At 46.7% G+C, this 25,604-nt stretch overlaps 1 protein-coding gene across 13 annotated transcripts in view; it reads left to right on the top strand.

Annotated features, from left to right (window-relative positions):
• ZNF462 (zinc finger protein 462) overlaps nt 1-25,604 on the top strand; it is a 138,586-nt gene that overhangs the window by 45,263 nt on the left and 67,719 nt on the right. For 8 of the 13 annotated variants that reach the window (XM_045042660.1, XM_045042665.1, XM_045042664.1 and 5 more), the window contains 7 exons: nt 12,290-12,539; nt 13,083-18,697; nt 19,469-19,633; nt 19,798-19,898; nt 21,216-21,303; nt 21,399-21,502; nt 24,490-24,608. In XM_045042660.1, the coding sequence (XP_044898595.1) occupies nt 12,320-12,539; nt 13,083-18,697; nt 19,469-19,633; nt 19,798-19,898; nt 21,216-21,303; nt 21,399-21,502; nt 24,490-24,608 (6,412 nt within the window). In that variant the 5' untranslated portion in view covers nt 12,290-12,319. Of the gene's footprint in view, nt 1-12,289; nt 12,540-13,082; nt 18,698-19,468; nt 19,634-19,797; nt 19,899-21,215; nt 21,304-21,398; nt 21,503-24,489; nt 24,609-25,604 lie in introns of those variants that run through there. The other 5 variants (XM_045042662.1, XR_006588563.1, XR_006588564.1 and 2 more) reach the window with 5 other exon arrangements.

The raw sequence follows: 25,604 nt of genomic DNA on the forward strand, positions 1-25,604 counted from the left end.
AACTTTTTTTTTTCCTTTGTTTATGTTGTCCTCTTTTTTTCCCTTCAGCCAAGCCTTTGTTTGCAATTTGAGACAATTAGCCACCATTTTTTTCTGGGAGTCCCTTGGTTAGCTTAAAGCACACATCCTTCCTTTGAGGGATTTCCAAACACATCTGTGTTTTCAGATGTTGATTCTTACTGCAGATTTAGCCCTGTACTCTAGCTTTAGTGCGAAATCAAATAACCACTCCAAGTTTGGAGGTGTTTCCTAATAAGATTTTGTTTATCACGAAAGCCTCCTATCATGGAAGAGTCTAGGGTTTTGAGGATTTACTGAGCTCTTAGTATTTTCTGGATAAAGTACTCCACAATTTTTTCCTTTGTGGATCGCCACATCCCTCTCTACAAATATCAAGGACATCATGTCATGAACTGTTCGGAAGTTTTTAAGGGAGATGAACATCAATCTGAGCATTGTATTGGCCACAATATTCACTGTTTCAAAGACAGGAACTCTGCCTCTTAATGTGCCCTTAGTAGCTTCTGATGCTAGATTCCTCAACTTAGTCTTTTCCCACTAATTGCCAAAAAAGAAGTGAAATATTTGCAAACATTGGTCCTCTCTTAGGCTCTTGGAAGACTCTATAGCTATTATTGTATTCATTCAATCAACGGCATTTATTAGTAAGGTTCCCCGTCCATTGGAGAAGGACCACTGTAGAGTTGGTCTCAGGGATGGTTTCATACAGGAAGAAGGATTTGAGCTTAATCTTAAGACTTGAGTGAGCCTCAGAATCACCCCGAGGGCTTATTAATATACAGATTGCTGGGCCACCCCCAGAGTTTCTGACACATTAAGTCTGGAGAGGAGTGTGAAAACTTGCATTTCTAACAAGTTCTTTGGTGATGCTGAGGCTGGGCTGGGTCTAGGAACCCCACTTTGAGAATCATTGTCCTAAGTAATGGGAATTACTTGGGCCTTCAAAATGTGTGTAACAGTATTGAAAGGAAATCATGAAAAAACTTAGAGATCTCAGTTTCTTCTTGATCTCTAAGCCATTCTCTTCATTACAATAAGCGACCTTTTGTACGAGACACTTTATGGAGAATATTTAAAAAGTTAAAGATGATTCCCAGCCTTTCTGATACATTAGCTTTTTTAATATCCAATACAGGAGTATAGATGTCTACTAGGAATATGGATAAATAGATGACAAATACGTGCTTACGTATATATGTAAATGTGGTAAAATATTCCACGTTGTGGCTGGTTTCTGAATATAATATATAACTTGAAGTAAAATCCGGTATCAACAATGTTCTGGAATTATTGGTCCGAGCCACCACTAGATGTGCTATGAGAAGACTGGCTTCCTTGCCAGCCATTTGTCGGACTGACTGTTCTTCTCCTTCCCATTTTAAAAGAACTGACCCTGATATTTCCAGATACCCTTAAGACTCATTCAGCCAGCCTCTTCAGTGACTTTGTTGGCAGTGCACATTTTCCATAAGAAACAAGACGATGTTCCTCATGGGGTAGATTTGGCAGGCATAAAGCTACTACGTAACCTTGTTCCGATTCCATGAGGTTGGATTCTGAAGAAAGATAATTCAGTGTTATAGCTCTTGTTCTTCTGTGTATACCTTTGTCAGCAACTTTCGGTCTTCCAAATGTGTTTCCAAAGTAGGAACACACTGTTTGCATGCCTAAGAAGGTCTTTGAACAGTCAAACTGCAGACTATGGATTTTGCACCTTTTCAGTTACTCTCCTGAGTGTAGAATTCAGAACAGAGGAAACACTGGAGGTTATTCTGGAGCCTGCCTTCCCAGTGAATGAAGGCTCTTGTTAGTGAGAATATATGGGGCATGGCATGGACTTTAAGTGTGAATAGCTATTAACAAACTGAGTAACATTTATAGAGTGCCTTTACTCAAACTTTCAAATGATGGAATTCAAAAGATACATATTTTTTTTCTGGCTTCTGAGAATTTGTGTTCTATAAGCCTTGTGCAGATTATTTTTCGTGAGATCTTAGTTTCCCTATCTAAAAAGTGAAGACATTGGACCAAGTTGAACTATCTGTTCTTTAAGATCCCCTCTCTAGTGGACATTATGAGCCTAGAGGTTATTAACTTCTTAGAGTGAATTCTTCGATTTAACTTAAGGAAGGCGCGAGTAATATATTGTTTCAATATTTTCAGGGAAACAAAGGAGAGAAAATTCTGCTCCTACCTAATTTTGTTATACTTCCCTCCACTGAAAATGTTTATATAGTTTTGAGCTATAGGGGAGAATTTTTCCTCAGGCTTTCTAGAATCTTTGCAAACAAGAATTAAAAGGTTTTTTTTGTGGAGGGAAGGCAACCAAGTAGTCTCCAGAATAGCCCCAGGTGATGATGCCAAGTGTCACATCAGTTCAGCGGAGCTTAACAGTGTTATAATTATATGGGTGGAATGATGCAGCCAGAGCACTTTCCCTATGGATGATGAGGAAAAGAACGATGGTCACTTACTCAAATCAGGGACAAGGGAAGACTTAGAAATCCTTGTACCCCAGTAGGCAGCTAATTATCATGATGTGGCTTCTTGAGTTTCATACATGAGTTGGAGTGGAGGAGAAGTATTGTATCGCGTGAAGTTTTGTTCTTTTGGTCATGGAAGGTTCTCTGGAATTGCTTAGGTTGTTAAAAGTTTGGCTATCGGTTGGTACCACCGGCGAATCTTCTCCTGGGAAGCAGGCATGTATACATGCATGCATACCGTAAATCTCATCAGGACCAGACCTGTGCTGGGCCCTGGGGGTATAAGAACCAAAGGAACACATTACTTGTCCTCGGAAGAGTGATTTTGACTAGTCTGGGGCCCAATCACTTTGAAAGAAGATAATTTTACATATTAAAGAGGAGAAAATGTGCATCGTGTTTTCCACAGAAATTTTAGTTGGAGGCCACATGTTAAGTGTTGAATTTGACCCTGTTAATGACATTGACCCCTTATGCTCAAAGCTCATGGGATCATCAACAGTGCAAGGGCCTTATCACTAAAGAAAGGTGGCCCAGTCACTTACCTTTTTTTAAAGTTTTTTTTTTAATGTTTATTTTTGATGAGAGAGAGACAGAGAGAGAGAGAGAGAATGAGTTGGGGAGGAGGACAGAGAGAAGGGGACAGAGGTTCAGAAGCAGGCTCTGGGCTGACAGCAGTGAGCCCGATGTGGGGCTCAGACTCCCAGACCGTGAGATCGTGACCTGAGCTGAAGTTGGACGCTCAATCAACTGAGCCACCAGGCACCCCACACTCATCTTAATCATACATTTTTCTTGAGAAATTTTTAGTAAAATACCCAAATCAGAAAAAAATAAAACTATAAAAACTTGTGATCTATGACCTGAAGGCTACCTAGGTCATTTAGAACCATAGCATCATAAAATCTTTGCGCTGGGAGAGAATTTGCTGATCATCTTGGTCAGAGATACCCCAGCCAGGACCCCATTGGAAAGATTACAGAAGCAGGTGGGTTATATACAAAGACTGAAAATAACACAGACCTCTTGTCACAAGGTTTCCAACCTCTCCACTATTGACATTTTGGACCAGATTGTTCTTTTGTGGTGGGGAAAATCCTTGGCATCTACCCATTAGATGCCAGTTGCACCCCACCCTCCAGTTGTGAGAATCAAAAATGTCTGTCAATACTGCCAAATACTCTTGGACTGGGGTTTTTGATGGTGGTGGTGGAGGAGTGGGGGAGGGAGGCAAAATTGCCCCTGGTTGGGACCACCGCTGCTCTGTGATAACATGGGGTTAGTAAAAGAATATAACTCCCATGACCAATCTTTTAATGTTTGGTTGGAATCTTATCCTTCAGAATCTCTGATTCTTCCATTCATTCAACACATTTGCTGAACCCGTTGTGTGAGCTGTCCCCAGTGCTGAAGATACCAATATGAATAGACAGGAATGGACTTGCTCTCAGGGTGCTTATGTTCTAGAGGAGGGAGACAGACCACAAATAGGTAATCATGTCAACAGTGAAGGAAGTAAAGCAGTGGAATGTGATAGAAAGTGAGTGTGGTGAGCATTGTGGAGAGGGGGCTCAGTTTCATGGGGGTCAAATGTTAGGTAGACAAATGCTAGAGTTGTCAGGGAATGCCTCTTGGAGGATAGAACTTCAGTGATGAGGAGTCAGCCATACAAAACTGGACATTTATTTTCTGGATAGTAATAAAAGTAAAAGAGTGAATTAAGTCAAAAAGTCTTTCAGAGATGTGAAGGAAAATTTATACAACCCTCCCTTTTTGTATAATCTGATTTCTTCATTTAGCAAAATGCCCAAGTAAAGGCTTTGAAAGACTTGCTTAAGGTGAAGGTGGCAGGCAGAGTTCTCACACCTGCTAGGAACAAATTCTTTTACTTGCTGGATAGGCATTTCTGTATTATCTTTTTTTTCTTTTTTTTTTCTTTCTATCTTTTTTTTTTTTTTTAGAGCAGCCCAATAGTGAGTAAGCTGAAAAAACCAAATTTGTTGGGCAAAAATGAGATTTATTATTAAGGTTTTATGGAATGTGGGGCTTGGCTGAGTACTGGAGCACTCTTGTGTTTTCACATGGTGATAAATCCTACTCTTGGGTTTGGCAAACAAATGTCTTCACTTTCTGTTTAGAAGTTCTTGAGGGGTAGTGATTTTTAGGAGTAAACTTACTTGCTGAAAGTTGATTGGAGATTACAAGGGAAAAGAAATTACTTGCCTATCGTTTTTTTAAAAAAACATTACTAATTCTTGGGTATTTGCCAGTTCCATACATAAACACATACTGTGTGTGTCCTATTATAAGATTCTATCAATTTGTTGGAACAACCAATGAATATGAATGGGTCATTTGGTTAGTTTACTAAGGAGGAAGGACAGCAGCCTCTGATAGCTTCTGCTATATAGGTGGAGGCTAAGAAGGGGAAAAAAAAGGCAGCTCACAGTGTCCCTTGGGTAGGAGGATCTGGAAGTGTTCATGATCCACACAAGCCCAGCCATTGTTTACCTTTCTAGAAAGCAATCTGCTTAGGGCTTTCATCCTGATGGGGTAGTTAGATCAGGAAGCAGGGTTTGGAGAAAGACAGACAGACCCAAGTGTCAGGCTTGTATAGTCAGTTTTGTCAGATATAAGAAGTTAGGCTGGGAAGGTCATTGCAGTGTTTGGATCCGGTCCTTGTGTGCCATACTGGTATGAGCAAACTTGGACAAATTCGCATGTAAAAGAAGCGACTTGTCTGAATTTTGTGAGCAAACCATATACATAAGACAATGAATGAGTCTCTGAGGCATTAGATTGGGATTCTTGTGGGCTTTTCCCCAAATAAAAGAGTTCTTGCAGCAAAGCTTTCTTCTACCCTCCACAAGCCGACAGCCATACCCCAGTTTTTGGTTTTGATTTGTTTTTCTCTGAGTGGTAATAGAGAACAAGGTGAATTGTTAAAATGGTTTCTAGAGCCGTTCACTGAAACTGTGGAATTTAGACTGTGTGGTTGGCCAGACCTTCTGTGCCAGAAACAGTTATGGCCATGAAGGCATACCCAACGCCTGAGGTCAGTCAAGCTTTCAAACCCACAGAGGAGGTACTCGATGCATGGGTTGGTCTTTCCTGAGGTGCAAGATGAGTTTTACTGCAGCTTCTGCTTACTCTGCGTCTTAATCAGTTCTGTAATGAAGACCCAGCAGCATATCTGCAACTTCCCTTTAATTTTACAATTTTTATAATGAGAGTTCTTGTAGTGTGAAAAGTGTCTGTAGAAACCCAGCCAGCATTCTGAAGAGTCTATAAAGGAACACCGTGATTTTCTGTCTCTGCCGTTTGGGTGAGGACTGGCTCTCCAGGAGAGAAATCCGTTATCTCTTGTTCTCAGTGCGGGGGCAAGAGTGGCTTCAAAGTTTCCAAGGAACTTCCTGATGGGCCCATGACATTTCAGAGAATTCATTCAACACTGAGAATGGCTTTCTGTCATTTGGAAGAACAAGATGAGCTGAGATCGCGTTTGTCACGGTTGCGTTTTGAGAATTTTAGTGTGAGGAGGCGTCTTGGTTTGTTTTGTTTCTCAAGGAGAATATTGTCAGGACACTTCTCAGAATTAGAGTTATCTAGCGAACTGCAGGTCCCCCTTCACAGACAATGAAGTCTAAAGCTACTGAGATACCACCCTGCTTCCTCCCTTTCTTTTCTAGTCCCTTCTCTCCTCTTTTATCTCCTTGTTCAAATCACACGCTTCCTTTTCTAAGGACAGGAGAGCTGGCAGGCTGCCGATTGGCCTGTTGGCCTCAATTAGCCTTATATCATTGCAAAGGAATGCATGAATTCTCCAGAAGGTATGTACTATCTCTTTCTGTGTTAGACACTCACTACCTGCTTTCATAACAGGTCACTCAGCCAGAATTGCTTCTTATTTACATATCTGACAGTTTTTTAGTCACTTAGATTGTATCCCTAGATGCTCATCTCATTTTAATGATGATCCCAAAGGTGTCTGTTATGAAATATTACTCAACATGTCCGGTGATACTTGCAAACTTTACGCAGAACAAAGCTGAAGCAAGAGATACCCTGAAACGTACCATCGTGGGCCAGAGAGTGAGTGGGCTATTCATCTGCAGATTGCCTGCTTCAGACTTGCGCTCATGTGCGAGGTCCACAGATGGACTGGGCTGACCACACAGAACAGAGGCTACGTGCATTGGCAGGACTCAGGGTCTCATGGTATTTCTCTGCTACTATTTAAATTCAGTATCATATTGGGGGTTACATATGTGATTGCAAATTAATCCTTTCTCTTCTGAAAATTTGGTTTTGAAGAACAGCTGTGTCTCCCTTCTGAATTCCTTAATTATTTATCCTCCCTGATATGTTAAACCTTTCATTAGTGTGGTGAATTGCCAAGAGTACACAGAACTGCTTAGATCATGTAGCAAACAGTATAAACATTTGATAGGACATTTGAAGACACCACATGGTGAGCCAGGATCTATGGTAGTACCGAATGCTGTGGGATCGATGGAGGTTAGTTTGTTGTCAGAAGTTCTTTGTTGGTTTATTTTGTGGGTTTATTTATTTATTTTTAACTAGAACATGGGAGGAGTACATAAATCATTTGGACTTAACTTGGAAGGTGCTGATTCTGCTCTAACAGACAGAGTCCCTGTTAAATTTGGAGGGCACACACACACATATCTGAGGTCAAATTAAATCAGTAAAATTAATTATTACACACACACACACACACACACACACAGAGATTCCATATTTGTATTTGTCAGTTTGATCCTATCACTACTGTTCTCGGTCCTGAAAGGAAGTTTTACGTCAATTTCTCAGTCCAGTCCTGTTTGTAAAGATGCTTTAAAAGATTTTTAAATTACTAGAACTCCCACTTTGACCACGACAAGGGTAAATGATAAGTAGTGATGTAGAATACGTCTTGTTTTAAGAACAGCAGCCCACATTCTCAAGTGGATGAGTTAGTGGTTTCCCCCCATTTTTCAGCCTAAGCATGAAGATCCTTCCTTCCTACCAAACCATGGTAGTGCTGGGGCTCATAATTAGAAATGTTAATGTCCTGACACATGCCATAGCTCCTTGACCTCATTGTATCAGCCTTTTCCGATCTGCAAATGTATTTGTGGAATGATCTTTAGGTTCTTGATGTTTCTGTTTTTCTAGCTGAACTATTCCAGAGTTTATGCATTCCACTACCAGGCCTTGGATAATTGGTTTTTCCATTCATTGGAAAGTAAGAGAAGCACAAACAACAGGTGCTAACTAAAACCTTTCATCAGACTTGAGATTCTGGAGAACTGGGGAGCTCAGTGCCTTATAACTGAAACTAGGTTTCTGGAGTGGACAGAGGAAAAGCACCTTATGGTGTCTCTGGTTCTATTTCTCAAAGGCTTTGAAGGTTATAATTAGTTGCTACTGAATCCCCGTGGCTGTGGTGCCTCACAGCTTTATTTCTGGTCAACAGTCCTTCATCAGAGAACAGGTTTGATCCGGGTAAGGCCTGCATGTGTTAGTTTGGGCACTTCCTGGAGACAGTTGGGATTTTGACTTGAAGACCATGTTTCTGCTCCTGGGCCATGCAGGCCTAGGGAAGCGTGTTCGTCAAGCTGCCCTGGGCGAGGGTTGATGGTCGCCTGGGTTGGAAGAACACTGTGAGCCATCAAAGATGCCTCCCCCTCTCCAGGTATGTCTGGGCCGTGAGCCGGAAGGACATGCAGTCAAGCTGCCCCCTTTCACCTTCGCGGAGGCGTGATGGATCCCTGGGGTTCTGAGCACAGAAAGTGGGTGGCCAGGCAGTGTCATTGACGGAGCAACTCCCTCTCCCCATTCTCCTGTGTGTATTCCAAATCCTGAACAAGATCTCTGGGTTTTCTTTAAATATGTCTTTAGGAGTTTATCAGATATGGAAATTTGGATTTAGGGTTTCTCATCCAAACCCCACCTTTTGAAATCCCCAAACTAGAAATGTAAATGGAACAAAACAAATCACCGATAACAAGTAGTACTGAAGAGTAATGAATAATTAGAATGGTCTAGGGGCTTCGTGCGTGTTGAGAGGATTAATCACTTAGGCACTAGGTTATTCGAGAATGAATCCATGTTACCAGAGCAGCTTTCATCGCGGGTGGTGTTAGGGTCTAGTCATTGACACCCGTTTGACCTTGAGGGGCCTGGAAATCCTGCATTGGGGCAGGAGATGGAGGGGCTTGTTTGATTTGTAGATTCACCCCAGGACCTTCTGAAATGGCATTTCTTTTTAGTTAGTTCTGAAGCTTCCTCTTTTGCTTTTGCTTTTGCTGATTGGGTCAGTGAGGGAAAAAAAAAAAGTATTGCTAATCTCATTATGACTGTGTTTTTAAATGAAGTAAGTAGGTAGGAGATCAGGGCTTTTAGCTTTAAATCATCATTTTGTAGCAGATCAGTGTCTAGTTTAGTGTTTCAGTATTGCTCCTCTTGCTGGGTGGATGAAACAGGCAGATACGCAGAGCTAACTTCTCATCTCTTTCCTTGTTGTTGGTTTCTCAGAGGATTACCATCTGCTGCGAAAACATAGTCTGGTTGATGGATGGGTCATCCTCACGTCCGGCTCTCTTTGTCTCTGTGCCTCCCCCATTCCCTTCTTCTCCTCCTGCTCTCACTTCTTGCACGTGTGTGTGCCCTCCGTCTCATAAGCACATCAAGTTTCCGTTTCTTTTGATTGTTTAGGCCCTGCTGGAAATTTCTGTTTTCTTCTGTCAGCGTCTTCAGGAGAAATGTGTACACAAAGGCAAAATGGCTTTCAAAGGAGGCTCCGTCCTCATTTCCGTGCGTGGTGCAGACATCAGATTGAGGGCCATTCAGCTGTACCTGACGCTGGTTCTCTCGGCAGCCTGGAGATTAACCTCTTCTAAGGCTCTGAGCTATTTTTGAGGTAGAGACTGCAACAACATTAAAGCTAGAACCCATTAGGAAATCACTTTCATCATCTCTTCTTTTTCCAAATCAGTGGGTTTTTTTTTTTTTTCTGATCTCCTAACCCTTTAATCTCCTTTGTAGCAGAACAAGGAGGCTGTTGGTTTGTGTTTGCATCCAGCGAAGTTAGAATCCTTGATAACAGCTTCAGAAGACACCAAGATATTAAGAGAACTGCACAGAGAGATGAATTTCATCTCCGGGTGGATGACTCAATGCTGAAGGTGCCCTCCTTTCCTTGTGCAGGACCAGAATTTTTGTTGATGTTGTGCAAACCAGTCTCAAAATTTCCGAAAGACACACAGCAGAAAGCCTTTTGTTGCATTATTTCTAAAGGCTTGAAGTTTTGAAGGGAAGAGATTTTGTTTTCCTCTCGGGCTACACAATGGAGCTTTCAGAGAACCTCTTTTAAAAGGAATAGCTACAGCCTTTGTGTTGAAGGGTGTGTCTGTTGGCAGGGTCTGCTGATGCAGACAGACTGGCTGGTGATTAACAAAGGTCATTAGACTTTGGAATCTGGCAAGCAGAGTCGGATGGTATGTCTTCTGTGTGTGGAAGGACGACTCCCAAGAAGCCAAGGCATTCTGGAGGTCCCCCCAACCCACCCCCAAATCCTCCTGTGGAACAGAGTCTGGTCCAGGATATCGTCCTGCAATTACCAGTGCTCTGCTGGGACTAACGAACAAGCTTATCAATCATGGGATAAAAGAACCTTCCGAGATCTTGGTGAATGACATTTGAGGAGGAGAAAGGTGCTGCCTTTCGGAAAGCAATGAAAACAGTTCATTCTTTGTTGGGAGGAGAAGAGCATAGGAGGAGCCCAGCCTGTTCTTCTACTGCTCATTTCTGATTGTCAGCCTAGCAGAATCCCAGAGAAGCCATGTTGTGCACGGAGGAGAAGCTCTGAGCTAAAATGGCTGCTCCTTAAAGCTCAGAGGACTAGGGCAGCTTAGTGAGTCTTAGAGCTTCAGTGACGCAGGAGCTCATATCTCTTGAAAGTGTGATAAACACATTCAGCAGAGCTGTGGCTTGTTTGGCTGAGATGAAAGGGCTAGGCTTGGGGGATGGGGAGTGCACACTGGATGATCTGCTTTTTTCTGTGAAGTGTTCTAAATGCAGGAGTCGTCTGCACCATGGAAAAATTTGTTTTCAGGTCTAATGGACTGTGCGAAAGGAGAAGTGGGGTGGGGCCTCAGTGACTGCTGTAATTTGATCCAGAGCTGATAGCAACCTCTTCCACACAATTTGGGTTGGTGCTTAGGCATAAAAGCTTGTGTATCTGGAATATTGAGACTTAGTTAGCTGAAAAGACTCTGGTGCACAGTTCAGTGTTTATTGAAAAAGGATAAATTGCTGGGTGAAAGAAGAGGAGGTAAATATCTGTGTCTCACTCTGCAAGCTCAGTCTGTCCAGAGCTCGACTTGCCAGAAGTTATTTTAGCAGGCTATCAGCAGGAGCATTCTTTCATAGAAAATCCACCCGCAATGGCTCCTTTCTCCACGTTGACATATCACTAGACTTTGTTCCCCCTGCAGAAACAATTTACCTTTTGCCAGAAAAGTATAGAAGCTTGCTGTACAATAAAAGTATAGAAAGATTTGGCTACAGCTTTAGTTCTTGGACATCTGGTTCTAGATTACGGTGATTCAGTAGAGTTTGCGGTGAGCTCAATGAAGTTAACTCACCGATTAAGATAATAACCGGGTATCTCAACTCAAGGTATATATTAAGATAGGACAAACTGCACCTTCTAATACATTTTTAACTTCTTAATGGTGAGCCTTTCCATTGAATTAATGTGAAGCCATCTATGTCTTTCAGTCACACAGTGAATACCAGAATGAAAGGAGCTGGGCAAGTTTTGCTTGATTCTACATCAGGTTCACAGTTTTTTGCGTGCGAGCATACGCTTCACGTTTGTGAAGGAGAGAAGTGGGAAAAGAGAAAGTCATGACTTAGAAGCTCCTCTTCAGAACTGTGTCTGTTACCTTAATGTAAATCGAGGTACCAAGGTGCGACTTTAAACTAGAAACTGGATTGTCATATAAAGTTGGTTGTTTGAGAATCTCATGAGAAATACTTTATGACCTAATTAGATTGGAGAAGCTGTTAGGTTATAATTGGTAGGTAGTAAAAAGCAAAATAACCATTTAGCTTATGAAACACACACACACACACACACACACACACACACACGCACACACATGACTAAACTGTTTGGGGAAAGGAGGAAAGAGGTGTACCCCAATATCAGTTAAGGTATTCAAATGATAAAAGGTATAATAAAAGCTCTCTCTACCACCACTCCAAGACTTCAATACTGTTTCACCATTTGGTGGTGAAATGTGTTAGAATATTAAAACAGCTAATGAAGATTGAAATTTGTCCTTTCTTCTGTACAGACAATCCTCTTTACTTCTGAGAAGGGTCTAGTTCAAAAGAAAAATGGGTCCGAGCCAGAATCAAAGTCAGTATTGACTTACCAAGAAATTTGAATTCAGTCAAGAAATTCAGAAACTACTAAAACGGTTAGACTTTTAAGGGTTTCCTTGACAAACGGCATTTCAAGATACGTTTATTATATCAAACTGGAAAATGTTTATTTGGGCTTTCCCCCCTTCTTTGAAGTTACAAAGTCAAGGACATTGTCCCTATTATCTCTGGTTGCGTGTCTTTGGCCAGTGTTCCAACTGGCAGAGTTCAGTAACGGAAATCTGCCGATGTTAGAATTTTTTCCGTTAATGGACTTGTAGCCCCATCAACTTGGGATATGCAGTTAGTGCATTTCTTAAGAGGCTTTGTTCTGACTTCTGTCACAGGTTCCTAATGTGAGAAGGTAGGCCCAGATCATGGAGGTGCTTCAGTGCGATGGCTGTGACTTCAGAGTCCCGTCTTATGAAGATCTCAAGGCGCACATTCAGGATGTCCACACGGCATTTCTGCAGCCAACTGATGTTGCTGAAGACAATGCTAACGAGCCACGATCCGGGTCCATGAATGCCAGTAATCAGACAGAGGTGGAGTATTCCTCTATAAAGGACGAATTTGCGATCGCAGAGGATTTATCAGGTAAATCTTGAAGAATCTCGGCGTATCCAATCTATTTCATGGTGCTCGTCTACCTTTAGCCTGTAGCCATGGTTCTTGATATGTGTGGCTTTGTCAAAGTTTATTGCTCCTTGGGAGCCATTTTTGTGGTCTGGGCATCATGTTTCTCTTCTGGAGCATCCTAGGTTATTGCCCTTTCAGCTTCTTTATGTTTCTCAGTTCCCTTTCGATTTGGAGGACAAGAGAGTGTCTGGTAAAATTCTAGAATGAATATCGCAGCGTGTGGAACTTGTGTTTTTATAGCTATAGGGAACATTAATGGCCATGAGGTGAGTATTGCTCCTGAAGCCAAACGCTGTATCTTCACCTGCGAGAAGCAATATGTCTAGTTCATCAGTGCTTCGTTAATACTCTTCAGGGTCTCATCTCGAGACGTTAGGCCTTTTGAATGTGATGTTTATTAATGAAGAATAACTGAAAAGAAAAATTGATTTGCATGATGGAATTTCTTAATTCTCTTTCGTTTGCTTTTCTGTTCTCATTTACCTTCTGCTTTCTCTCTAGGTCAAAATGCAACCGCATTGGGGACCGGAAGCTACTATGGCCACAGTCCAGGATATTACGGTCAGCATATTGCCCCTAATCCCAAACCAACAAACAAGTTTTTTCAATGCAAGTTCTGCGTCCGCTACTTCAGGTCAAAAAACCTCCTCATCGAACACACAAGGAAGGTCCACGGAGCTCAAGCTGAAGGGAGTTCGGCGGGACCCCCTGTTCCCGGATCCTTAAATTATAATATCATGATGCACGAGGGATTTGGAAAGGTCTTCTCTTGCCAGTTTTGCACATACAAGTCACCGAGGAGGGCAAGAATCATTAAGCATCAGAAAATGTATCACAAAAACAACTTGAAGGAGACCACGGCTCCCCTCCCTGCCCCTGCTCCAATGCCAGACCCCGTGGTCCCACCCGTGTCTCTGCAGGACCCCTGCAAAGAACTGCCAGCAGAGGTCGTGGAGCGCAGCATCTTGGAGTCTATGGTCAAGCCTTTGACCAAGTCTCGAGGCAACTTTTGCTGTGAGTGGTGCAGCTACCAGACCCCCCGCCGGGAACGCTGGTGCGACCACATGATGAAGAAGCATCGCAGTATGGTCAAGATCCTTTCCAGCCTCAGACAGCAGCAAGAAGGGACGAACCTCCCCGAAGTGCAGAACAAAAGCGCCCCCAGCCCCACTTCCAATTCCACCTATCTGTCCATGAATGCTGCCAGCCGGGAGATGCCCAGCGCTAACGTCTCCAACTTCCGCGGCTCCATCAGTAACTCCATCATGAGACCCAATTCCTCGTCCGCTTCCAAGTTTTCACCTGTGTCTTACCCGCAGATGAAGCCGAAGTCCCCTCACAACTCTGGCCTGGTTAACTTGGCGGAGAGATCGCGTTACGGGATGGCTGACATGACCAACTCCTCTGCCGACCTGGAAACTAACAGCATGCTGAATGACTCCAGTTCTGATGAGGAGTTGAACGAAATAGACAGCGAGAATGGCTTAAATGCCATGGATCACCAGACTTCCGGCATGTCTGCGGAGCAGCTGATGGGCTCAGATGGCAACAAATTGTTGGAGACCAAGGGGATTCCCTTCCGAAGGTTCATGAATAGGTTCCAGTGCCCCTTTTGTCCTTTCCTCACTATGCATCGACGCAGCATCTCCCGTCACATAGAAAACATCCACTTGTCCGGAAAGACTGCCGTCTATAAATGTGACGAGTGTCCGTTTACTTGCAAGAGCTCATTAAAACTCGGCGCTCACAAACAGTGTCACACGGGTACAGCGTCAGATTGGGATGCCGTGAATTCCCAGAGTGAGAGCATTTCTTCTTCGCTGAATGAAGGTGTGGTGTCTTACGAGAGCTCGAGCATCAACGGGAGGAAGTCAGGAGTCCTGCTGGATCCCTTGCAGCAGCAACAGCCACCGCCGCCGCCGCCGCCGCCACCACCGCCTCCGTCCCAGCCGCAGCCACCGCAGCTACAGCCGCCGCACCAGGTACCGGCGCAGCCGCAGCCCCAGCCCGCACCGACGCAGCAGCCGCAGCCTCCTGTGCCAGCCCCGCCCCTGCACCCTTACAAGTGCACCATGTGTAGTTACTCCACCACGACTCTGAAAGGGCTGCGAGTCCACCAGCAGCACAAACACTCGTTCTGCGACAACTTGCCAAAATTCGAGGGGCAGCCCTCAAGCCTGCCACTGGAAAGCGAGACAGACAGCCACCCCTCTTCCAGCAACACTGTGAAGAAAAGCCAGACCTCAATTCTTGGGTTGTCCTCCAAGAACAATTTTGTAGCTAAGGCCTCCCGGAAGCTCGCCAATGACTTTCCCCTCGATTTATCGCCCGTGAAGAAGAGAACTAGGATTGACGAGATAGCCAGCAACCTGCAGAGCAAAATTAACCAAACGAAGCAGCAGGAGGACGCGGTGATCAATGTGGAGGACGACGAGGAGGAAGAGGACGACAACGAAGTGGAGATAGAGGTGGAGTTGGACAGGGAGGAAGAGCCGACGGAGCCCGTCATGGAGGTGGCCACTTCCTTTTCGGCCCAGCAGATCTGGGCGAGAGATGCCGGGGAGCCCCAGAAGGAGCCCAACTTCAGAAGCGTCACCCACGATTACAACGCCACCAACGGCGCGGAGATTGAGCTCACCCTGTCTGAAGACGAAGAGGATTATTACGGCTCCTCAACAAACATGAAAGATCACCAGGTCGCCAACACCGCTCTGCTGAACACCCAGACTCCTATCTACGGAACCGAGCACAATAGCGAGAACACAGACTTTGGTGACTCCGGAAGGCTTTACTATTGCAAACACTGTGACTTTAACAACAAATCTGCCCGGAGCGTCAGCACCCACTACCAACGAATGCACCCGTACATTAAATTCAGCTTTAGGTACATCTTGGACCCCAACGATCACAGTGCAGTGTACAGGTGCCTGGAATGCTACATCGATTACACCAACTTCGAAGACCTGCAGCAGCACTACGGCGAACACCACCCAGAAGCCATGAATGTACTCAACTTCGACCATTCGGACCTGATCTACCGGTGTCGGTTTTGTTCCTACACGAGCCCGAATGTCCGAAGCCTGATGCCACATTACCAAAGAATGCATCCCACGGTGAAGATTAACAACGCGATGATATTTTCCAGCTACGTCGTGGAGCAGCAGGAAGGGCTGAGTACGGAATCCCAGACGCTGAGGGAGATTCTGAATTCGGCCCCCAAGAGCATGGCGACGTCCACTCCCGTGGCTCGCGGTGGCGGTCTGCCAGCTACATTTAATAAAAGCACTCCTTCAAAGACCTTTACTCCAGAATGTGAAAATCAGAAGGACCCCTCAGTTAACACTGTTGTCGTTTACGATTGTGACGTTTGCTCGTTCGCAAGCCCCAACATGCATTCTGTCTTGGTTCATTATCAGAAGAAACACCCTGAAGAAAAGGCTTCCTACTTTAGGATCCAGAAAACCATGCGAATGGTGTCTGTGGACAGGGGCTCTGCCCTTTCTCAATTATCATTTGAGGTGGGTGCTCCAATGTCTCCCAAAATGTCCAACATGGGTTCCCCACCCCCCCCACAACCCCCGCCACCAGACCTCAGTACTGAGCTTTACTACTGCAAACACTGTTCCTACAGCAATCGGTCAGTTGTGGGAGTGCTTGTCCACTACCAGAAAAGACACCCAGAAATAAAGGTTACTGCCAAATATATCAGACAGGCTCCTCCCACAGCTTCAATGATGAGAGGGTCCGAGGGGCCCCAAGGCTCCCCCCGGCCACCCGCCCCCATGCAACAGCTGAACCGAAGCAGCTCTGAGAGAGACGGCCCTCCTGTGGAGAATGAGATGTTCTTTTGCCAGCACTGTGATTACGGGAACCGGACGGTCAAAGGTGTACTCATTCACTATCAGAAGAAGCACCGAGACTTCAAGGCCAACGCGGACGTGATCCGGCAACACACGGCCACCATCCGCAGCCTCTGTGACCGCAACCAGAAGAAGCCTGCCAGCTGTGTGCTTGTCGCCCCCTCTGCCGTGGAGCGGGACAAAACCAAACTGCGAGCGCTCAAGTGTAGGCAGTGCTCGTATACCTCCCCCTACTTCTATGCACTGAGGAAGCATATCAAGAAAGACCACCCTGCCCTGAAGGCCACAGTCACGTCCATCATGCGGTGGGCATTTCTAGACGGCTCGATAGAAGCTGGCTACCACTGCGAGTGGTGCATCTACTCCCACACAGAGCCCAGCGGTTTGCTCCTACATTACCAGAGGAGGCATCCGGAGCACTATGTTGACTATACTTACATGGCTACCAAACTCTGGGCTGGGCCCGACCCATCCCCTCCCTCTCTCACCATGCCCGCCGAAGCCAAAACGTACAGATGCCGAGACTGTGTTTTCGAGGCCATGTCCATCTGGGACATCACCAATCACTACCAAGCATTCCATCCCTGGGCCATGAACGGTGACGAGTCGGTGCTGCTGGATATCATCAAGGAGAAAGACGCCGTCGAGAATGTCATCCCTCCGTCCGAAGAGCTGGTGGGCCCCGTGAATTGTGACAACAGTATGCCCGCTCCGCTCCCCGAGCAGGACGCCGAATGCCCGGAGGACGCCCGGCTTTCCCCCGAGAAAAGCATCCAGCTGGCCTCCGCCAACCCCGCCATATCGTCCACCCCATACCAGTGCACCGTGTGCCAGTCCGAGTATAACAACCTGCACGGCCTCCTCACCCACTATGGGAAGAAGCACCCTGGCATGAAGGTGAAGGCTGCCGACTTCGCCCAGGACATCGACATCAACCCGGGCGCCGTCTACAAATGCAGGCATTGCCCGTACATCAACACCCGCATCCACGGCGTCCTGACCCATTACCAGAAGCGACACCCGGCCATCAAGGTGACCGCCGAGGACTTCGTGCACGACGTGGAGCAGTCCGCCGACATCGCCCAGAACGACGTGGAGGAGACGAGCAGGATCTTCAAGCAAGGCTACGGCGCCTACCGCTGCAAACTGTGTCCGTACACGCACGGCACCTTGGAGAAGCTCAAAATCCACTACGAGAAGTATCACAATCAGCCTGAATTTGATGTGTTTTCCCAGTCGCCCCCGAAGCTGCCAGTCTCCCTCGAGCCCGAGATGACCACTGAGGTGAGCCCCTCCCAGGTGTCCGTCACCGAGGAGGAGGTGGGAGAGGAGCCCGTGTCCACGTCTCACTTCTCTACCTCGCACCTGGTCTCCCACACGGTGTTCCGCTGTCAGCTGTGCAAGTACTTCTGCTCCACGAGGAAGGGCATCGCCAGGCACTACCGCATCAAGCACAACAACGTGCGAGCCCAGCCCGAGGGCAAGAACAACCTCTTCAAGTGCGCCCTGTGCGCCTACACCAACCCCATCCGCAAAGGGCTGGCGGCCCACTACCAGAAGCGCCACGACATCGACGCCTATTACACGCACTGCCTGGCGGCCTCCAGGACCATCAGCGACAAGCCCAACAAGGTGATCATCCCGTCCCCGCCCAAGGACGACTCCCCGCAGCTCAGCGAGGAGCTCCGGCGGGCCGTGGAGAAGAAGAAGTGCTCCCTGTGCTCCTTCCAGTCCTTCAGCAAGAAGGGCATCGTGTCCCATTACATGAAGCGCCACCCGGGGGTGTTCCCCAAGAAGCAGCACGCCAGCAAGCTGGGCGGCTACTTCACCGCCGTCTACGCCGACGAGCACGAGAAGCCGCTGCTGATGGAAGAGGAGGAGAGAGGCAGCTTCGAGAAAGCCGAGGTGGAGGGAGGCGAGGCCCAGGAGATCGAGTGGCTCCCGTTCCGCTGCGTCAAGTGCTTCAAGCTGTCTTTCAGCACGGCGGAGCTGCTGTGTATGCATTACACTGACCACCACAGTCGGGACCTGAAGAGGGACTTCGTCATTCTGGGCAGCGGCCCCCGCTTGCAGAGCCCCGCCTACCAGTGTAAGCACTGTGATAGCAAACTGCAAAGCACAGCGGAGCTGACCTCACACTTGAACATTCACAATGAGGAATTCCAGAAGCGTGCCAAACGTCAGGAGAGGAGGAAACAGCTTTTGAGCAAGCAGAAATATGCAGATGGTGCTTTTGCAGATTTCAAACAAGAGAGGGTAAGGATATGTTTTGATTTCCCTTCCCCCAGGAGGCCTCTCATCACTGGTGCCCACATGCACTTCTTCGTTGCCAGCCAGACTGCTACAGGCTTCCTAGTGACTTAGCTTGCCAGAGAGCTCAATAAGTCAATTAAACGTTTCGAGCCTGATTATCCCCCATTCTGTGCTCACCCTTCCCCACGGCCTGTTCCCCTCCCTGCTCCCCCCTCCCGAGGCTCCCCAGGGGAGGGTCGGGGTGGTTTCTCTGTATTTCCTTCTGCCAAGTAGCCTTATCTGAGGCCTAGTTACACGACAACGCTCGCTCTCTAAGGCAGCTGTGGGCCGTCTCTTGGTGTCACTAGCACCTCTCAGCCATGTTTTGGTCTGCAGTGTCGGCTACATGAACCTAACATCTCCAGGAGTAGATTTTTGTTTGTTTGTTTGTCTTGGTCAAGAAGTTCACTAATGGCGTAGCTGTGCAACGTTTCACCTGCGTAGTTGAAATTGGTCTCAAAGGCAGATAACCTGGTGGCAGTGACGATGAGGCTTCTCCACAGAAATCTTCTCTACTCACAAGCTGTAACATATTTGGGTTCCGGAGACTTTGCATAGTAGGCAGTGTGCCACGACTCTGACGAATTCGTTATGTAAAAATACTCACATATTTCTCCCTTGGTTTTTAACCTGCTAATCCGCTTTGAAATAAAATCTGCTAGTACGCTACGAGAATAAATGCCGGCATTTGAGGGAGGGCTCGGAGTACTGATGGCTACCACTGTATTTTACCAGCCTTTTGGTCACTTAGAAGAGGTGCCAAAGATCAAGGAGAGGAAGGTGGTGGGCTACAAGTGTAAATTCTGTGTGGAAGTGCACCCGACGCTCCGAGCCATCTGCAATCATCTCCGGAAACACGTCCAGTACGGCAGCGTCCCGGCCGTGTCCGCCGCCGTGAAGGTGAGAACTGGGGCGGGGGGGTCTGGATGAGCGCTCTTGTGTGTGAGCCATTCGAGTTACTTATTAACCCCGTTGCTCAAAGCAGCTCAGGAAAGGGCGGCCCAGAATGTGGGCATTCCTGAGCTGTGCTTGGATCGGTCTGGCTTGTTTTGATTCTTTTGCAGGTTGGACCTTCTTCATCTTACGTGTCTCGACCTGGTCGCGTTTCGATCTGGTTCCCTTCCACGCGGATAGTTTGGTGGAAACAGAAGATCCGGGCCTCTCGGTACAGGAGGCTTTGGGTCGCCCTTCTGTTCTGCATTTAGTGCCATTAGGTGTTTGCTCTTCCAAGTTGCCCGAGCTCTTGAAAGGAATCAAGTGGGTCCTGTTCCCATCATCTTCTGCTCCTCCCACTGCGTGACTTCTTAACTGTTCTCATCTGGCTGACGGTGCAGAGAGCCCAGGAGAATCCTTTACTTCTTACCCTGGGTCCTCTGAGGAGCGTAAGAAACGTGAAGTCTAAAACCAAAAGCCCCCCAGTCACAGCAGGCCCCGAGAACCCCTTGACCCGATTTGTCTCCTTCGTTCCCTTTCCCGGTTTGTCGCTGACCAGTGCCTCCCCTGCTCCCCCTGACCTTCACGAGGCCGCCCGTTTTGAACGTCGTACTCCTAAATAGCAGCCCCCGTTTCGGGAGCCATGCCGCCACCCCTGCCTTCCGGGACGTGGCGAAGCGCGTATTTTTGAGCAGAGAAGTTAGTGAATTCAGGACTCTGCTCTTTCTCTCTAGATACGTGAAATCTGCCCTTCTTGATCTTGTGTCCTATTTTGCCCACGTAGCATGGACGTATAAAGTCTCTGCTTTTCTTCACTGAAGACTGAAGCCCGCTGGCTGTCCGCAGAACGGTGGCGCCCAGGGGCGACGGCGGCCCGCTTCTTCCACGCCACCTCGGTGTGTTCCAGGCTTGTTTCCTGGACTCACTCGAGGGAGACAGAGCAGCTCTTCGTGTGTAATCAGTAACCCACGGAGTCACCTCCAAACATGAGTGACTTCGAACCAGGCTGCTCCTTAATTTTTTCGGCGGATCAGACAGCAGCCTTCAGTCAGTGGGTGAAGTCACCCTCCGCGGGGTGGGGGTGAGCACGGATGGCGAGGGGCAGGATCCTGCCCCTTTCCTTCACTTCCAAGGGGGGCCCACGGCTCCTAGATGCCCAGACTGCTCTGCTTTTTTCCCCCTCCTTTCTTCCTTCCTTTCTTTTCTCTGAGCCATCACCCTAACCCTGCCTTCTGTCGGTTCGAGTGGGATTGCTGTGTGTTCTTTTTAAGATGGGAGATAAGCGAGTGAACTGTCTCCACAGTTGGGAGAACCCCTCTCTCATGCTTCCCAGGCAGTAGCAGCCGTGTCCTCAGGTCACCAGCACTGCATGAAGAGTGGCAGTCGGGTTTGCCCTCCCTCTAGGGGGAGCTGGAGAGGCAGGGGAGGAAGCTTTACCAGGAAGTCCTGAGGAGTTTGGGAGAATGAAGGGAGAGGAGGAGAGCTGGAGACGATGATGCTGGATATTTATTTTGTTGGTGGGGCATGTGTGTGTGTGTGGTTCTCTTAGCAGGAGGCCGAAGACCCCTCCCACTTGTTCCTGGATGGATTGGAAGCAGCCAAAGATGCCACTGGCGCCCTGGTGGACCGGGTGGATGGTGAACACTGCTTGCTTGATGGAATGTTGGAGGATGAAACCCGGCCGGGGGGATACCATTGTAGTCAATGTGACAGAGTCCTGATGTCCATGCAGGGGCTGCGTTCTCATGAGAGGAGCCATCTGGCCCTGGCCATGTTTACCCGCGAGGACAAGTACAGCTGCCAGTATTGCTCCTTTGTTTCCGCTTTCAGGCACAAGTAAGTGCTATCGAGTGGTCGCAAGCGGGTGACGGGGAGGAGATGCCGTAGCGGTCAGCTAGTGCTCGGCTAAGCTAGAGCAGGAGAGGCTTGGAGGAGTCAGAAAGCCCCGCTCAAGGTTTGTGCCTGCTGTGTTGTTGGTTACGTTCCCTTGAGCCTCAGTCACCTCGTCTGTCAAATGGGACCAAGAATAGGAGGTTACCTAACATTAACTACGCCTGGTAAATACAGGCATTTTTTTAAATGAGTATTTTGGAGGCACTGCTATGATTTACAAGAGGGAAGACCAGAAAGCAGACAAATGTCCTGGTGTATCTGTCAGACATTCACCCAGAAACGAATCATCAGTTGAGGAAATAAAGTTCCATTTGGGAAACTGAGTGGCCTAAGGAGGTAAAATTAGGACTGTCGACCCACATGACCAAAGGATCATTGCTTGATCTTGAAAAAGATCTTGAAAAGTAAAGAAGTTACTGATGCCAAAGGGATGCTTGAAGGACAGGGCCAGTGAGGAGAAGGAGCTGCCCGAGGCCCATCACAGCTTTGGAATTGTAGATTTGGGGTGTTGTGTAAGGCTTTCGGGGGTGATGGGAAAAGCGATGGTTCTGAGAAGAAGCCACCGTTTGTTGCCTTTGTCTTTGAACTGTGTAAGAGAGGTACACGTGCAACAATGTGTCCCACCGTCTTGGATGGCGGTGACCGATTGCGAGACTGACCTGCTGTTTATTTTTACGATAATTAAAATAAATGTTGGGCTGTTTGCTTCTCAAAAAGATAAAGTGCAGTTAGTTGTTGAAAGGGAGGAGGAGGCGATGCTTTTACAGAGGGAGGAGGGGTTACAGACTCTTTATTCTACGGAGCCTCATGGTTCATCTGTGTCATCAGAGCCACTGTGTACTTCTCACGAGTTCAAGGAGTATTTATTCAGCAGCACCTAGCCTGCTTTCTGACACCCCGTAGAATCTCAACAAATCGTAGCGCATACACGGATCCGCCCTGTGCTAAGCAATGTGCTGGGGGCGTTGGGAGGGTGGATATAAAGGGGAATACAAAAGATGAAGAGACCATGGTCAGTGCGCTAAGGGAATTTAGGGTCTAGTTGAGTTATAAATCAAGCCAGCGAGCTCACAAATGACTCAGCAAAATAAGACACATATCTTTCAAAAATACAGCAATAAAATGCTATGAAGCTTCAAAGAAGGGAAGCGATCCACCCACTGTGGAAGAATCGGGAAGGTTTTACGGAGTAGGGAGCATTTGAGTCGAGTCTTAAAGTAGGAAGACAGGACCTGACGAGTTCGGAAGGGATGTGCAACCTGGAGGAAGGGATGAGAGCATAAGGCTGTGGAGCAGAGTGTGAGGCTCGTGGGGGCCCAGCTGGCGGTCCAATGTCACTAATCTGTAAGCTCTAGGTAAAAGAATAATGGAAGATAAAGTTTGAATACTTGAGTAGAGACCATATTTGGAGTCTTCGAATGTGGAAATAATACTTTGTCATTTATAGTACTGGCAAAAGGAAGTCTCTGAAAGAAGTCATAATTGCTAACATTTACTGAGCCTTCCTGTGTGTCAGGCAGCACGCTAAGTGCCTTCAGGTATTATCTCACTTTATTCTTAAATCAGCCCAGCGAGGTGTCGTCCCATGACCGTCTCCATTTTGTGGGTAAGAAAAGTGAGGAGGTTTATGTAACTTGCCAAGGCCACACGGTTTATAAGCATTAGCTGGGGTTTGATCCCAACCAGCCTGACTCCATAGCTCATGCTCTTGAGTTGAAAAAAAGACGGGAGAGAGCAATTAGAAGGCAGTCGTAGTAGCTGATCCAAGAAGTTCGGATGGGACTTTGGGAATGGTTAAAGGAAGTCGGATCTTCATGACTTGGACAAATTGCCTTCATGCAGGGAGTGAGGGATGAGAGGCAAAGTAAAGTACAGAGGGCACCTAGGGGTTCAGTCTGGTTGACTGAGAACGGTCGTGTCCTCTATAGAAGCAAGGAAATGAGGAAGAGCGTTAGTTTCGGAGGAGAAAAACCGATGGCTTTGTTTAGGGCTAGTTGAGTTTAAGGAAGCTAAAGGACACCCAGAGGGAGAGGTCCGGAGGCGATTGAAAGTGCTGCTCTGGAGCTCAGGAGACCATTATGTATTTAAATGGTAAGCAGCACCGATCCCATGTGAGTCATTTAGAAGGGAACCTAGTTCTCTGGGGCACTGGTACAAATTAGAACTTCTTCCCACACCTTGTTTGGTAGATTTATTATTTTTTTTAGCAATCATTATGAAATACTGGGAGTTCACTATAATTAAATAACTTCTTTATAAGTTGCTCTGGAAGACTGAGGTACAGTGAACATGGTTTTGTTTATCAGAAGGGATGACTGGGCCTTTGGATCACATGACTTTCTTCAAACACACCTGCACTTTGCCTCCATATTTACAAAGGCGCTGGAAACATGACAGTCCGTTGCAAGTAGCTCAAGTACTTTGACACTTCCCTTCCCCTCTTGAGTGTTCTCCAGGGATGTAGGACTGCGGTTTAAAAAGAAAGTCCTTTTTAAATGCAAAATTTCTCTAACTCCTTTTTTTTTTTTTGGAAATAAGTTAAAGGACTATTTGATAGGTACTCCTCACTGACTTGGCAGAAAACTTGAATTCTCCGTATTTTACCTTTTGTCTTCGGATGCCCTCTTCCAATTCTACATGCTTCTAGAGAAGGGAAAATGAGGGTTTACTATGGCCTGTTCGCACTGCCAGGTCTCTCAATCCAAAAAGGCTCTTGATCTCTTCCTTCCCTTAGCCTCCCCTCCCTTTGGAACAGGTGCGGTCACTCTTGCCATTTTTGTTGTTGTTTTGGGTAAGCATTGCCCTTGGAAAGTAACAAAATGACTTTGAACACCTTAGAAATGGGATTGCTAGAAAAGGGCAGTGAGAAAATACATGTAATTGATAATCCTGTCATTTTTCTTTCTCTTCTATTTCTCTGCCCCATCAAGTTTGGATCGCCACATGCAAACCCACCACGGACACCATAAACCATTCCGATGCAAACTCTGCTCCTTCAAGTCCTCCTATAACAGCCGGCTGAAAACACATATACTCAAAGCTCATGCTGGTGAGTTAGGCTCCCTGATGCACAGGTTCTCTGAATTGGAAATCCAGTGGTCTTCCCTGAGTTAAATTCAGTCTCTTGTCCCACACATGAGAAGGTTTTCTTGACATGGTTGCGTGCTCATTTCTATTTTAATCTAATGAAGAAACACAAAGAAAACTTATAGAATCACCCAAAACCAAAATGCTACCAAGCCCATGTCACCCATGTCATAGTTGATTAATGCTACTAACAGGTTTTGGTTAGAGGAATTTCTAAATCACCCAGCCCTTCTAATGGGAATGCATGAATTGTTACATCCACTAAAGATAATTCCCAACTAAAATAAAAGTATAATCTTGAGGAAGTTCAGAGGGACAAAGTACTCAAGACATGTGAGATTTCTCATGAGATGCCCTTTGATATGTTGCTGTACATCAGATAAGAAATGACTGTGGATCATGAGTGTCCAGGAGCTTTGTTGGTCTCTGTAACTCTGTTGTTCCATCTCATTGCGCTTGCCTCGTGGGCATCCCTTACCTGCCAGGCTCTGCACTAAGCATGCTATATTCATCATACTATTTAATCCTCATGACAGTCCTAAAGGGTAGGTGGCGTTGTCACCCTTCGTGTCATATGAGGATACAGAGACTCAAAATTAAGTGACCTATTCAAGGCCATGTAGATCATTCACTAATAATTTGACTCCAGAACAAAAACCTACATCCTTATCACTGACAAGATGCTGCTGTTCTCTCTTTTTTGCATGTGATGGAGGATGCCCACAGGTAGCAAAATCAGAGCTCAGCCAAGAGAGGAAAGAGGTGTCCTGCAGGAAAGGCAGTGGAGTGGGGTCTGGGGGCCTCTCTGTGGTGTCGTCAGTCACTCGCAGAAGCCCAGCTCCACAGCACCCCGTGGCCCTCTCAGGTTTGGACCACCTTTCCTGGTGTTGGGTCCTGTTGGTCTGGCTTAATGGAGTAAAGCCACTGAGGCCATCCAGCTGCCCTACGCCCCACTGGG

Source organism: Felis catus, chromosome D4 (assembly GCF_018350175.1).
Source record: "Felis catus isolate Fca126 chromosome D4, F.catus_Fca126_mat1.0, whole genome shotgun sequence".
In the NCBI taxonomy this organism is placed as follows: domain Eukaryota; kingdom Metazoa; phylum Chordata; class Mammalia; order Carnivora; family Felidae; genus Felis; species Felis catus.